Source organism: Botryllus schlosseri, chromosome 12 (assembly GCF_051294905.1).
Source record: "Botryllus schlosseri isolate E-star chromosome 12, Bs_hap1, whole genome shotgun sequence".
Taxonomy (NCBI): domain Eukaryota; kingdom Metazoa; phylum Chordata; class Ascidiacea; order Stolidobranchia; family Styelidae; genus Botryllus; species Botryllus schlosseri.
The window spans coordinates 17,363,608-17,380,315 of NC_137247.1; the positions used below are offsets into that span (position 1 = coordinate 17,363,608).

Genomic DNA, 16,708 nt, shown 5'->3' on the forward strand with positions numbered 1-16,708 from the left:
TGAAAAATGCTACAAATAAGCTATTTTTGGTATTTTCGCATATGACAAAAATACCACGGCCTGGATATATTGATAAGAATGGGTTTAACGTTCACGAAATCTTTTCCCAGGTAAAATCACGAGCAAAAATCGAATAAGCTCGAATCATAATCTTAAAACCGTCCAAAGTTGCGCTTTTATGCTGAAAATATTATAATAATTAAACGTAGTTGTGCGGAAGTTGCTCAACATACACTAATATTATTCGTCCGTATGCTCGAAATCGACCTATAGGACGGATCACATGAGCGATAGTGGCAGAGCATATTCAAATAATAGAATCCAAAAGAGAGCTCTTCTACCAAGCATACTTGTGTTAAAATCCTCGCAAAATATGAATGTAAGCTTTTGTTCGTCCAGCTTCATAAATTGGTCATCTTTGATCCTACAATGCCTCCGGACGCGTATCCCGACGTCGCAGATGTCGTCAACGCCACCAAATGCCCTCTTGTGGTATTCTGGTACTCTCATCTGTCGAATGAGAAAGTGAAATGTTTCGGGATGAGCTGCAAGCAAAGTAAGATCTCGGTAAGTCGCAGATTTTCCGTATTCATATCATATCAACTTGACACGAAAGCTCGTATCTATGAAACAACAATGTCATTCGCTCTAAATTTGAAGTGAAAAAGTTATGAACAAAGTTATCGTGTCGTGACAAGCTGTATTTTTCTAGCTGCAATTGAATCAATTTTGCATAATACCCGTTATGCTCCGGCTACCGCGTTTCTAAACCCGTTGCGAAATCTCTGGTGCGATATCTTCAGCGTCGCACTTACTCGACGCGACCCCCCATATTGTAGCTTCATTTCTTTATGCAGTACGCGGAAAACATATGATCTGTCACTCACTTTGCTGCCACAATCCATATCAACAGCTTCTTGGAGGTACAGAACTTCAATATACAATTGAATAGTATATTTATATTGAAATGAACCCGAATATTTTCGGCCGACACTCGTCAGAGGTAATCGTCAGCAACTAGTAGAGAATTCAAAAGAACAGCGTATAGCTGTCGATTACCCCTGACGAGTGTCAGCCGAAAATATTCGGGTTTATTTCAATATGAATATACTGTTCAATTACAATCCATATGATACAACAGCACGGACTCTCAATGCCACTTGCAACATATGTATGTATTTGTATAATCACCATACTGATCGAGGCTCGGTTGTACGCTACATGTACTGTGATGTGCTATGCTAGTGTCTTATGATCTGACACTAGCCAAAATTGAACAATGAACATTCTCAAGGTTACTTTCAAATTCATCATAAATATTAGAAACAGATGGCCCCTACAGGGAATTATCCGAATGAAGTCACAGCCATCGAATACGTTCTTGGTCAATAAATATTGTTGCAGTACTTTACACAGTATAATCACCTTCGATATATCATTTTTGTGAATTGTGCATTCGTTAATACACAAATTATACATCTATATTAATTCCGCATTCGATCAGACGGCATTGGCACAGCAGGGTACCAGTAATGTACGTTGTACAACAGAGCATCGACAGTGTGATTATAAGGCATATGTTGCAAGTGACATTGAGAGTTCGTGCTGTTGAATCATTTGCAAGCACACTGAGTGTCGCAGCATATGCTTACAATATACTATACATAACGAAATTGAGCTACAATATGGAGATCGCTTCGAGCAAGTGCGAAGGTGAGGATATCTCGCCAGAAATTTCGCAACGGGTTAAGAATCGATGACGTGCAGCCGTTAGTCTAATACAAAATTCATTTAATTGCAGCTCCATTGCGGGGCGTTGTGAAGAAAATGGCTGCGGCCCAGAATTTTTTTTATCTGGGCTTCAATTTGAGAAAACATCATTTTTAGAGCGCAGTGCCCCTATAATTGATAGCACTCGGATCGTCAGTAGCTTTGATTACAGGCGGTTATGAGAAACACGTACAGATTCTATGAGCCACTTTCACGTTAGGTATCGCTTCCGAACAGCCTATTATGAGGAAATACGGCAAATGCAAGCCATTTTGTAGGCCTATAATTGGGATCCTAACGCGAGGAAGCGCAAATAGATTAATTATTTCTTTGTTTCACAATTAAAAAAATCCTGTACCACCCAGTATGACCACGAGGGCCGCGAGGCATTAATACAGTGGTTCTCAACCTTTCTAATCTTGAGGACCGGTAAAATTACAAGGCAAATGTCGCGGACCATTGAACCTTCAAAAACCAAAATTCACCCTAAATTAAATTACGATAAACTGCAACTTAAATGTAATATTAGAAACTCTATTTAATGCTGCCTTTTTGATGCTAGATATTTAAACGTGGTTATATTAAAGTTTCCGTAATACGAGGCTCGCGGACTCCTGTTCAAAACTACTAACCTGATTTTGATTGTTTGGTGTCCTTTGTAGGAAATGCGACTTAGCTGTTTTTTATATCCTCTATATTTATATAATGCCAAGTGTCGCTTCACTGCAGAATCGAAATCTTACGAAGTTTGTTTCAAAAACTCGGTAGCTATCACATATAACTTGTCCGAAACGTTGGGTAGACAACTTCTAAACAGTTTCGCATAACGCTTGCACCAATGTGACGCAGGCCCAAATTAGACCAGGAATTCTCTACAGAAATACGTTCCACACTTCTAAATTCATTTATAATTTGATTGTCCTTTTTTTCTAATTAATAAACGACGGCCCTACTCCTAGTGGAGTGGCAGGAAACTTGTCAAGAACCGGCGGTTGAGAACGACTGCGTTAGTTTAGTCGTCAATATTCATCTCCGAAGAAATTAAATATTAGTTAGACCCAGAGTTTCCACTCATTGTACACGGGGATAGCAAACTAATCCCAGATGTCACTGGAATGGAGACTGTTGACGGACTGCATATGCTAGTGACAGATAATGGCCAATCACGCATCTGGGATATGAAAAACACAAGCTGGGCTATCTTTTATATTCTGAAAGACGAGGATTTAAAGAAAATGATCCAGGGGATATGCTTCGATGCCGATCGGCACCAAAGAACCTGCATTCTTTTAGAGCAGATGCTTGGCCTGCTTCAGTATTTTCGGAAGCCCTGGTATCTTCATCTTCTCCTGTTGTTCTCTGGTTCAAGTGATTCAAAAGAAGATGACGTCATATCCACCACAATACATTTGAGAACTCGTCAACTGATCATTTTAAATTCTATGCTGTGGTTGACGTGACAAATGAGATGTGGAATGTATTGGAGACAGCTGTGAAAGTCACTCAGACGAGAGATCATTACAAAGAACTTCTGGAGCTGGCCTTTATTTTATTTGGCACTGTCATTTTTGGAGGCATCCACTTTGAAAACTCCTGGAGCCATGCACGAAGACCTATGGGGTGGCGAAAGTGATCTAAAATTTCAAAGGTCTGGATGTTTCGTTCACAGTTTAAATAGTTATCGAGCTAGAGCATCGAGGGTTGCTAGAGCTCTATGCATATTTTATTTTGCATCCACGTTGAAGCATGGGCATTAGCCAACATTAATAGGAAGGTTTTAAGCTGGTGAAGCATCATGCGAATATTATCGACTTATCTGAGTCTACATTGAGGGAGATTGTAGGGAAAATGGGGTTTCCGTCTGCGGGGCTGATTGACGTGGCGTTGTTTGTTGACGATCTGGACAAGGGCACCAACCATAATATGGTTGTTGCTATAAAAGAGGAGGACTACTAGAGTGTATAAATATTATTTTCAAACACATTCCAGAGAATACTTAAATCGACAAAGAATACAACACTGATTTTGAGAAAACCTGCGTCTTTACGATTGTGCCTTGAATATCCGGCAGCTCAGTAGAAGGGGCAATCTAGTTTTATTGCTGCAAAACTCTTCGCACTCACATTGTTTGTCTAACAACGACCACAAAGAACGTCAAATGCAATGTTTGAAGATGTTTATGCCCATCTCACAAAAACGAGGAGCAACTGCAGTTTGAATTTGGGGTTGTTGCTGACCTCCACAAAGATTGTGGCTCCACACCCTCAAGCAGAGCTTACTTGACAAAATAAAATGATATAGGTCACCATGGCACTCCTGGCAATGATCAGCTAACAACCACACGAGGTAATCCAGGCTTTCCAGCGTTGACCCAATAACAACTATTATTTTTTGAGGAGTAGTAACATGTGAGGTATAGGGGACGTAGCCCTCAAGAGGTTCGTTTGATTGCCATATGGGGTGCCCAAAGCCAGTGTATGTAATAATATTATTGATCAAATTCAACCATTAACAGCCCTCAAGAGGTTCGTTTGATTGCCATATGGGGTGCCCAAAGCCAGTGCATGTAATAATATTATTGATCAAATTCAACCATTAACTTAAAAATGAATTCGTGCATTGCGCTGAAGTGCAGGGAATCTGATCAGGGCTGTGGAGTCGGAATCGGAGTCGGTGGAGTCGGAGTCTGGCTAATTTTCGCTTGATGGAGTCAGAGTCGGAGTCGTGAAAACTATATTAGCTGGAGTCGGAGTCGGAGTCGTGGGGAAAATACTGACTGGAGTCGGAGTCGGAGTTTGTGAGAATAACCCTGACTTCGACTCCGACTCCGGCTCCAACTTCTCTATCATGAAAACATGTGCTTTCAAAGAATTGTCAATAGAATTTTTATGTACCACCAATCACTGTTATTAATAACCATACAGATCAGGTCCGGCCAGCCCGTGGCACGCAGGCCAAATTAGGCACACGAGAAGGTTAGGTGTGACCTGCGAGATAATTCTCGAAATTATTTATGACATCAGGTAAAATTGAAAGGCCAACCAAAATTTAATTAGCATGACCGCGAAATTTGATGATGACTAAAACAACAGTTCTGACGCATTGACATATCCAGGGGCCAGCCACATTTATTCTAGATCTTCGTATATGACCATAAAGTAGAATATTTCAAAGCAGATTTATTTGACTTGAAATTTTCCTCGGTACTTCGCATGATTCATTGTCACTAGATTTCTTGCATTCAGTATTTGAGCCCCCTTCTGAAAATTATAAATACATATTATTCACAGAATTGAGTCTAACTATATTCGCAATTACGAGATAACGTGTCGTCCAACATGCGGCTTCGCTTGTGCACTGGCAGCGAGATCGGCGACAAAATATTTACACAAAATGATAGAGGCATGTTCACTGATACCGTCGATTTTGCTATATGTCTAAACGTCGAGTAATACTGTCCTCGCGAAATGAGCCCAGTGGTATACAGATGCGACCCCCAATGTATGTTAGCAACATATTTATTGATATAATTCAGTCATTATCTTGCAAAAAAAAAATTCGCGACCGCGGCCTGGTTGCGCACTGCACAGTTTCATGACGAATTCCTATCAATTTTAGAGCGTATTAATATAAGTCTTGTTTGCAATGTTACCAAATTCGGTTCGCTCCTATCGGACGACTAAAAAAAGGTTATCAACATGCCAGTTGTCCGCGCAATTGTTCGTAAATCTCATGTGTCCCTTTGGCCTAAAAAGTTGCCAACCCCGGTATAGATAAAATTAGACATTAATTGCAAATTACAACTCAGTTGCACAGGGGAAGAAAATCGCAATATGCGTTTTCGCGATGCAGTTAAAATTGATGCAATTTTTGGAATTATACCATAATACTGTGACAGAGCAAATGCATCGGCTGGTTTTGTAAAATTGTAAAAATGATCTAAATATGACCAGACGATGCTTCCCACTAGACAAAATAAAAAGATTTGTAGTGTAGCTTAGCTGTTTGGGTCGAACAAATGATTAAGAAAGACAGCAAATCCAAATCCTTGAATACTTGATCAACTACATGTATTATGGTCTTTGACTATACTTCACTAAATTCCATTTATGACCAATGTCTATTAGTAGTAAGAGTGTGTGTGCTTGTAATCAGTATAGTGTGCAATGACAAAATTAGTAAGTTCAATCTCTTTGTTAGTTGCTGACTAATACACAAGAGCTACATTTGGATTTTAATCCACAACCCTCTACATTTTTATTGTACAGGATTGGATATCTGCCATATTTGAATGATTCATACATTCCAGAATATTAGAGATTCCATGTTATAAAACCTGAAAAAGGAAGGATATTTAGCAAATCTTTCTTTCGTGTTAATTGCATAGTGTATAATTTGAGCTGTCCCACAATGAAACAATTTAGCATGCCACCGTTATGCATATGTTTGCATATGTTTAATGGTTGTATGATAGTCATTCAACCGACAATGTGGCATATAATTTCGAAGTAAATTGGTAATAATGCTGGAGTCGGAGTCGGAGTCGGAGTCGGTACGTTTATAGACTCAGGAGTCGGAGTCGGTACGTTTAAAGACCCAGGAGTCGGAGTCGGTATATTGAAAATGTGTGGAGTCGGAGTCGGAGCCAGAGTCGGTGGTAAAATTTACCGACTCTACAGCCCTGATACTGATGCACCATAACTTATGTCTGTGGGTGAAATACAACTCTAAAATTTGTGGTAATCGCCCAACAAAGGCCCAATAACATAGTTTTTTTTAGAATATATTTTCATATTTTTAATGGGGTCATCTTTTACCTCATTGAATTTTCCCCTCATCGAATCTGTTTTTCTGGCTACGCCCATGCGTACATTGATATATGTCTGCTATAACTTCAATTTTGACATATTTCTGTCTAATGTTGCATTTAAACGAAAAGCAATATTAGGCATAATATACTCAAGAATATATTTGTAGAGAATAGACATTTATATGTGATGTAAAGATTTTCCCAAGCATCCATTTTTGTCCAGTAATAGGCAGCTCAATGAATTGTTGAGCAAATAGATGCATGTCCTAAGTTTTTTCTTCATTTCATATCGGTGTTTTCCATAGAATCAGAGAATAATCGAACTACCCTGAGATGAACGTAAAACATTCCGAAGATCAATCAGGCGGCTTTGAGTAATCGCCTCTGAAAGGCTGCAATATCATTATCTCCCGAAACTATGGATCAGAGATGGTACGATCACTACGATGACATTAGATTAGCCTATATTATGACGCCGTGGAATTCATCAGCATCACGGGAAGTTCAAACGTATTTTTCGAAACTTCCGATTTGACCACAACTGTAGTTCTCAAACTTTTTTGGACACGCCCCCCCTTTTATGACAATAAAAATTACATGCCTCCTTATCGTCATCCAAGAAAAAAATTTAAAAGAGCAACGATTATGTTTGCAATCCCAACGCATAATTTGATACCATGGTTGGTTATGTGACTTATCAAATATTGAATTCGGGTTACACACAGAGCAATAATAATAATAATGTGGTGGAGGTAAATCACGCTGAGAGCTAAAATAACTATCAGTTGAATATTTTGTCAAAAATAATCATGTGCAATCGTAGCACGTAGCATATTGATATTTTGACGATTTGTGTGTCCAATCCCTTCTCTTACCATACTTGAGCTTAGCTCAAACGTAGCTGACCACGAGCTAAATCAAAAGCCACTGGCGCGGATCGGACCCCATTCAAACATGGTACTTATTCAAGGGACAAACCATTTTTCTCTACTGGTCGAAGTTGTTCGGTAAGATGCGTCCTAAATGATTTTACTCAGAGTGACTACTTCGACCAGTAAGTCACTTCAATCTTAATCCTTGTTTCTTCGATTCAAAGGCATTTTATGCATGTCATAGAACATGGGAATATCTTATTTATCTACAACTTTGTGCTGTTCTGCGCAGTCTACACAGATGCTCGACTGACCGACCATAACAGCATCAGCCAACGGCTATACTCTTAATTCAGAGACATCTTCTGGCCGGTGCACGGTCAGGTAACAGTCAGAATGTAGCATCAGTGCATTGGTGGCACGGCGAAATTGATGTCATTTATAATCGTAATCTAATTAGGACTATTGCCGTTGTTAAGACTTGAAAGTTAAAGTCTACGGCATCACCAGCGAAACGTATACGAAGTCATATCTCTATTCATATGCAGGCAATTCTTATTTATGCTATATTTCAAAATCATAACATAGAAGTGATTCGATTTATAATTGCATACTGTATTTGCACTGCAATCGGTGTTGTTCAATACGTCATTACGTCTTATGTTACAGCTCTCGAGTCTTCTAGTAATCGATGCCGAGACGCCAGCCCACGAATATCGCAATATCGCATTTACAATCAAGTCCATCTGTTGCAAAGAGATACAGTTCGACAATTTGACGAGACGTAAACTCTCTGAATTCTTCATTGGATGTAAAGACAACGATATCTCTGTGAGTTTATTTGTCCTGTTTAGTTGTTCAGTATTATATCTATCATGCTCATCTCATGCTCAAAAAGGCGATTGCAATATACCGGTAGATCGCGCGGCCTTACCGGTAGATTGCTTGAACCTACCAGCAGACCGCGCAGTAATACCAAGGGGTCTTGGAAGTGAGTTCGGCCTACAATTTACAGTGGAACGGGAGTGTAGTCGATATGTTGGATTGCTGATAGACCATGATGATTCATGTTTGCAAGGTCTTATTGCATATGAAATCAAAAACTATTAATAATTCACCATCATAAAAACTGTTTTATGTTGAAACTATTAGCGCAGCAGATTTCCTTCGACCTATTGGATTAGGTTGAATTAGAGCAGGGGTCACCAACACACGGGCCGCATGAGGTTATATTTTGCGGCCCGCGACTTGATTTGAGATTTCGGAAGAAAGCTAAGAAAACCATTTTCAAATGCCGAAATTGACTACTGTTTCAACATATTGTTATTGCCGTTTCAAAATAAGCTGTTCTCCTGTGCCCAATATCAATATTCAACGGCTTTGGCGATGGCACAACAGCATTTAATCGAGGGAGAATCAGCTGATATGAATGGGCATATCGCCTTGAGGTGCAATGGCCCAAACACTGCCTATACCAAGACGCGGAGATAACGGCCTATAGCCTATAGGGCAGTGGTTCTCAAACTGGGGGTGTACATGTACAATTGTACAAGCATCTGAAGGAGGCGCGAAGCCGTGGTCAACTGAAACTTCTTTTCGCGTACCGCGCGATGCATCTCAAGTTCATAGTTATTGCTCTGTGTATAGTCCGGAATTCATATTATAGAATTCTCCCATCAACAGTCATAACCTTCCATGCTATCAAACCATCCGTTATAGGATTGTTGCATGTTGTGATACGACAATAAGGGGCACGCAGATTTTTTAAGTAACATAACGGGGGGTGGCGTGTCAAAAAAAAGTTTGAGAACCACTGACTTAGGATTGCCATACAAGATCAAGCTTTACGTCTACGTGGAGATGGTCTTTCAGCTAGTAACGTGTCTCGCCAGCCTCACTATCGATTCCCTGGTCGCTGAAAAGCGTTTCAAAGTATCGTGCACAGCTCAAAAGAGTTCAAAATAAAATGAAATTGATGATATTGATTTTTTGTTGTATTGGTATTCCATTATTAAAATATTACTTCTATTGTGGTCACTATGCCCACAGCCTAGGTTAGGTAGCACAGCGATGTAGGGACGTAGAGTTTTAAAACGTGGTTGCCTATCCTATATCGATATTGAATTCATGCGGCCCGCGTCGGTTACTAAATTTGAAAAGTGGTCCGCGACCCGTTTTGAGTCAGGTGACCCCTGAATTAGAGGTTGTAATGTAGAGTGACGTAATACGGATGCATCAACGCCACCAACGTGCTGTAGTATAGCCTACAAAGGGTTTCCACATGTCCTCCTTCTACAAGAAATCTAAAAGGTCCAGTGAGGAAGTCCTCCTCTTTCGCAATTCATCCTCCTATATAGCTTTGACAGTCAGGCTCTCGTACAGAGACAACTAAAAAACGCAATAATAGACGAGAAATCTGGATTACGGCGGCAAGTTCGACTAAAAAAGGTCAACTGAAGAAGGGTCTTTCATGAGTCGAGTCGGGAAAACGACCTCTTTTTATTCAACCCAAATTACCCGTATTAGTGAATGCTTCTGTTGTGACTTGTAAAAAGTCTCCTCTTTTTCGGATCTCAGAATATGGTAACCCTCTAATCCCAAGTATACAAATACGGCACGAATGGTTGGGAAACTGGATGAGAGGATGTTTGTTTACATATTCAAACGACATGCATGATATGAATACTATTGTATTGACTCGGTGATCATGATTGCATTGCACGTATCCAAACTATAAGATATGAATGTGAGCTTTGTTACCAAGCATACGCAAGTAGAAATTCTCACTAAATATTATTGTCAACTTCTATGTTCATTCAGTTGCGGAAACTTCTCATCGCCGACCGTACATTGCCTCCGGACGCGTATCCCGGCGTCGCTGATATCGTCAAGGTCACCAAATGCACTCATGTGCTATTCGGTCGTTGCGATCTGTCTACGGAGAAACTAGAATGTTTCCGGCTGAGCTGCAAGGAAAGCAAGATCTCAGTATGATGTCGAACATTTTTCGTATATATATGTTATGTCAGCTTAAAAAACTCCTATCCATAAACTACCCCAGTCATTGTTTGACATTTGATGTCAAAAACAATTTCTGGGCTTCTCAATCTTCTTTGAACTGCGTAGTGCGGCGTACCCCTTAAAGCAGGGGCTCTCGAACTGGGGGGCGCGCCCCCCTTGAGGGGGCGTGAAACATCTGAAGGGGGCGCGAAGAAGCAGTCACCTGAAAAAAATGTTCGCCCTCCGCGGGATTTACCTCCAATACATGCGTGTTTCTCTTTATATAAACCCAATTTCATATTTTTTATTCTCTCATCAACATTCATAACCGACCATACCACCAAACAATCTGTTGGGGTTGCTAGCATCCCAGTTGAATTTTGTGATATGACAATAAGGGGGGCGAAAATTTTTCATTATCAAAAAGGGGGGCGTGTCTAAAATAAGGTTGAAAACCACTGCCTTAAAGGGACACTGCAGTCTAAATATGATATGGTCTCAAAAGAAATATGAAACAGGAAACAAATTTGGCCACGGCCATTTTCTTTAGAAATCCACCGTAATGGAAATGCAGCTAAACGAAAACCCAAACTGTCCCCATACCATGCCAGCAATGTTCCCGCTAAGCTGCGCACGTGCGCAAATGCGCAGTGATGAGGCGGTCTCTGCGTACAGAAAATCTAAGTTGCGAACGAAAAATCCGAAGTGATGACCTTTTTTTTAGTCGTTACGCACCATTGTCCAAGGGTCTGCGCGGTGAGTTGTTGAGTGTGCGCAGACTCGTCATTGCATTGACATTGACATTGCACGCCAGTTTAATAAATAAATTTCTATTATTACGCGGCTGAGAGTCTCCGCTCCTTAACCCGGTGCGAAATTGCTGTCACGATCTCTTCACCTACACCTGATCGACCGGGTTTCTCTACAGATTACCAACCTACGGATAGCTACGCATCTCCTGGTGGTTACTCCTGGGCAAACATTATCTGTAGTTACTGAGCAATCTAAAAGTAGCATAATTGGAAGTGCTATAGGTGGTGGCCCGACCATTACAATTAAATATAATTGGTCGCAATCGAAAGCTACTGTCGCACTGATTTCGAAAATGCGAATTAAAATCTTATCAGGGCTATGAAACCTCCCCGAAACAGCCCGCAAAGTATGAAACTCGGCATTGCTCCAACAATGATTTCGCTGCAGGACAATGAATGTAACAATGGCAAATTTCGTCAAGCGATTGCTCGGTATGATGCCGATTTCAGAGTTTGAGGGCTGTTTTGAGATGGTTCTATTGCTATGAATTTTTTTAATTTGTATTATTGTAATCAGGGCGACGCTATAGATTTCCATTAAGAGCAGTTATATTGAATTTCAGCCCTCATGTCGCAAGCTATAGCACTACCAAATATGCCGCTTGTACATGGCTCAGCAACAAGAGACTGCTTGCCCAAGCGCATCGACGGGTTTAGCGGGGGCTGCGCATGTACGCATGCGTTGTGCGGATTGTCACTTGTCACTCTACACTTGCTCATTTAGCAAATGAGCAAACCCCATAAGTCAATTTCCCTACTGTCGCTCACTTCTATCACTAGCAAAGTGAAGATCCTGAGATTAAATCCAGGAAATTCGATACCTTGTATAAATATGGAATGGTCATTCTTATTCGGGACTAGAAAATATCGATGTTCAGAAGTGCATGTTGTCGTTTTTACCAGGCCATGGCGGGCATTTTTTTAATCTAATCGTGATCACAGTACAGATGAAGTTTGTATGACAACGACTGAGGTAACACGCACCTACCGGCAAACTAACCATTATTTTATCCTAGACTGGGACCGGTTTTCATGTCTCAAAATTGAATTGATGACAAAAGCGAATATGACATCTTGCCAAAATTTCCTGAACCCATTCATAAATGATGGCATATTCTGTATAGCCCTCGGATAAGCTCTTAGTTATATATCCCTGGTGTTGCCAATAATGTAAATGTCTTTGGAAGTACAATATTTGAATTGGAAAATGGCTTGACGTCATAATGCTAAAGTCTAGTTTTGCATGGGACCTTCATGGTTTTGATGTTTTTAATTTTCAAAATGCCCATGTGTAGCTTTCTTTGATCCTTTGACTGTGGAAAAGGTAAAAAACCACTCATTGATATGTGAGTGTATGGCGCTCCACCAATTTTTAAATCCATCACTCGAATTGGATCGAATGTCCATTATATTATTTAGGGTTACCATTAGGGTTGAGCACAATGATTCGAGTAATAATTTTAATGATTCGAGTCGAGTAGTAAAGGGTGATGTTTTGAATATTGAAATTATACCCTCCTCACCACTGCAAGTCAATTTATCACCGGAAATTGTAGTTTCAATACTATTTTCCACTCTGAGAGCCTTGAAACCTTCATTGGCCTATCGCAGCATACTAAACATATTACAAAGTTACGAACTTTTCTTCAAATAACACAATTCTGGAGTCATGATTATCACCTAACATTTTCACGGAGTGAAACGAAATCGGTATGGTCGGGAAAGTACCAAAGTATCTTTAATGTGATGCGTAACAGGCAATATATTCTTTGAGGCGGCATAAAAGATACATATATCAACTTTGACTTCTTACATAGTGTTATGACGTCATGATTAGTGATACTTGATTACTCGAATCGACTCGAAGCATAATACGTGATTCAGAATCGAATCACCCAGTTTCTCGAATTTGCCCAGCCCTAGTTATCATATTTTGGAAATGTGAAAAGCGGACACTTTTTCCAAATGTTCATAATTGCAAAACCGGTTGGAAATCCTGAGAATATGTTAAATTTTTCACACTTCGTGGTCAGTTGACTAAAAAAAGGTCAACTTTCCGCTTTAGCTCCCGCCGGAGCGTTACTTCAGTGCTGACTTACGGTATATCAGTCGAATTTGGCCCTATATTTACCAATATTTTTTTTTAAAAATGGGACAAAATCTCAAAAAATAGGACATTTGTCCGTCCTCCGAGGACACTTTAAAAAAGTCAAAAAGATGACATATCCTCTGAAAAGAGGACGTATAGTAACCCTAATATTATTTATGCTCGCGAGAATTTTTCAGTTCTAGAGCCGGAAAAAAACTTAAATTTGCTTTCGAGAAATACATAATTATCAATATTGTCTAAATAACAAAGGACTTCGGAAAACGTGATAAATTTGTCATTTGGTAAGTGTTCTCGTAAATTCATTGGTGTCAATCATTATATTTCCCTCACATTTTATGGCACTAGATGTGACCTAAATTTCAAAACTAGTGTATTTTTTTTGTCGATCTAGTGTTTTTCAGTTGGCAAATCTAGTGTTGTGACTTCTGTTCTTGATCTTGTATAGGTAATTATGGTACTTGCACACGCATGATATGTTTTGCACATAGTACGTAAAGAAATGATGTGACTAGAGCAGGGGTTGGTAAACTTACCGGCTTAGCTCGCACTATATTAAATTGATTTTATTAGCCAAAGCGCAATATTGTTTATTTAACTACAAAGTGACCGAGGAAATATAAACATGCAAACCAAACTTGATTGGTTGATAATGTACACGCGTCAGAAACATTTACAAGGTTTTATAAGGTGGTCGTCCTAGATGAGAGGTATCAAACATACGGCCCGCGGAACGCATCCGGCCGGCCAGACGATTTCATCTACACTGTAAAAAATAAAAACCTCGATTTACCGCGAAATGTTTGGAAGCACGGTAGCCAGACATTTCGTGGTAATCTAACATTACCGTTAGTCAATGTAAATTTAACGTACACTCGTCCGGTAATCTCACTTTACACGCCAGACTGTAATGTTACAGTCACCTCCGGTATACCTAATCTACATGTTCTCCTGTACATTTGCGATCGAGACTGTCATTTTACCGCCTACCTACCTCATGCTGTCCCTGTAAATCAGGATTACATACTAGCTTGTAAATTCACGTACATCCATACCTATCGCAAAGCAACCCGATGCAAAAATATCGCAACATTTTCTTCGCATCTCCAAAACGACATTGGAACAAACTGTATATTCATTCATGATATCACGATGAAGTGGTTATCGATGGAAAAATATTGCTGCTGGAGGTCTAATTCTTCTTTAGGAGACATGCAGTAACACGAGTGGTCTCAAGAAAACGTGAATTAATTCCACCACCGGCCAAACTTCCAATTGTTTCTTTTTCTCGTTCTCATTCCTTCTGTGTAAGTAGTATCTTGCAGTTCCACTAAAAAGAATTCATGCGTAAGTCGCTATATAAAGCAAAGTTCCTAACCTGGACAGTGGACATGACATTATAAAGACTAAGACAAATAGGCTAACAAAAATATAACATGTTTTGAAGTACCGGTACTGGCACATTGTGTGATAACGGCTCCGCCTTTTACATGACATAGCAGAGATTCATGACTTTATCTCTGTATTGAAGCAAAAGGTTCCTAATTTAAGGTGGCATGTGTGGCAAACAAATCCAGCAGTGGATGAAAACATATCTATGCTATGGCCCGAAAATGACATTACCAAGCCAACAGTTTCAACTCCTCCGCAGCGGAGTATGTGGTCACTATATAAGTCGACAAATATCCCCAAATAGAACAGAGAATGAGGCGAATGAAATATATCAATCATGAAATCTAAGTCATCGAGGGCTGGTGTGCAGAGTCAGATATTCACGGTAACAAATACTATGTAGTACTCTATTACCTTTTAAGATGCGTATTCCATTCAGCATTCCTAGGAATTTTCAACGATCGTGTCCACTTTCTTCAAGCACAACAAGCTTCGCTCCACCCTTTGCTCAAATCTCACTGGCCAGACGACACTCGAACGATTTCGAAATAAATGGTATTCATCCGCTGACACATGACACCAATAATATTTACTGGCCACGTTATAATGTTTGATCTGGGTCGTTTTTTCCATACAGAAACATTTATCATTGCATATAGTCCCTTTTTTCATCTAATTTCGTATAAATTGATATATATTCCATGTGTTGTTCACTACTTACTGTACTTACCTAACTAGACGCTACTTGTGATGTCACAGTTGTGCGTTAGTTGTTTACTACGAATCTCAGAAAAAGCAGTCACCTAATGTAACCTAGGTCGCCTTGTCCGCCATTAACAAATGGTCAGCTGAGCATGCGGTGCTGATATTTCTAGTTTCCCCGAGCAATATTATACATCCTGAACTAATTTTCTAACTTATCAGCCTTATCCGTGACAACGAATGTAACCAGCGAGACTGGCCGTACAGCCATTGCCTTATAATATAATATGGCTACGGTGTACCACATTAGCTACGATTGTCAGTTATTTCTTGTACCATACTAAGCTTAAATTGATACTAGGGCCAACAATTTCGGTATGACAGACCCCAGTCTCGCAAACGAGGTTCAATCAGGTCAAATCACCTCTAGAATGATATATCAGTAACATTCAGTTCTACGTATACATTGGCTGCAGCGATTTTGAGGCTAATCAATTTTGCCAATAGCCCGGTAAACTGCAGTAACGAGTAACTGTCAGTAATTTTGCGAAGAAATTCTGGTAACTTACTTTACAGCCATATTAAGGTAATATTACATATCTAAATGTAAAATGACAAGCTTCGCACAGTAATTGGCTGCGACCGGTAATTCGTGGTAAAATTTACAGAGATTTCCCAGTAAATCTACCAGATTTTTTACAGTGTAGGGTAGTGGGCGGAGAGTGACGTCGTTAGGAGGAATCAACTCTACTTTGCTATAATATGGTATAAAAATACATGACTGCTGTGGTGAATTCTTGTGCGCGATTGTCTCTTCCTTTATATTTAGTTAAACCAATTATTACTTGATTACCTGTCTTTCCCTATATATATTGTCTCGCTCCTAATTTGTCATCTCCTGGTACCTTATACTTGCAGGCCTAGCTGTGTTGCGTATAGTGCTCGTTTTCAGTTAATAAAAGCCTTGGTTACTCTGTGAAATAAAGGTCATAACAATTTTATTAACTGAAAAGATCTACTATGGCGTCGAACCAGACGCTCATTCGCGTTCCCGTGTTAAAGGCTATGCCGAGGGATGATGATGCTGGTCAGGAGTTCAAGCACTGGATGCGCATGATAAAGGCGTATCTCACGTCCGTCGATGCTGCTAGAAGAGATGGTGATCCGGAGATCGATAGGTTCAGTATAATGGCAGGGTACTTGTCGGCTGAATCTTTTTCGCTGGTTGAGGAAGAATCGACCT

At 39.9% G+C, this 16,708-nt stretch overlaps 1 protein-coding gene and 1 long non-coding RNA gene across 2 annotated transcripts in view; one reads left to right on the plus strand and one right to left on the minus strand.

The window, feature by feature from the left end:
* Window positions 1-16,708, plus strand: part of LOC145452736 (uncharacterized) — a 53,181-nt gene that overhangs the window by 15,850 nt on the left and 20,623 nt on the right. The window contains exons 5-7 of the mRNA XM_080330892.1: window positions 400-567; window positions 8,122-8,283; window positions 10,273-10,440. Of these exons, the coding sequence (XP_080187018.1) occupies window positions 400-567; window positions 8,122-8,283; window positions 10,273-10,440 (498 nt within the window). The remainder of the gene's footprint in view (window positions 1-399; window positions 568-8,121; window positions 8,284-10,272; window positions 10,441-16,708) is intronic.
* On the minus strand, window positions 14,485-16,166 carry LOC145452776 (uncharacterized). The gene is made up of 2 exons (XR_013919505.1): window positions 15,178-16,166; window positions 14,485-14,701 (listed from the first exon to the last, which is right to left on the minus strand). It is a non-coding gene; the product is annotated as an uncharacterized LOC145452776 (long non-coding RNA).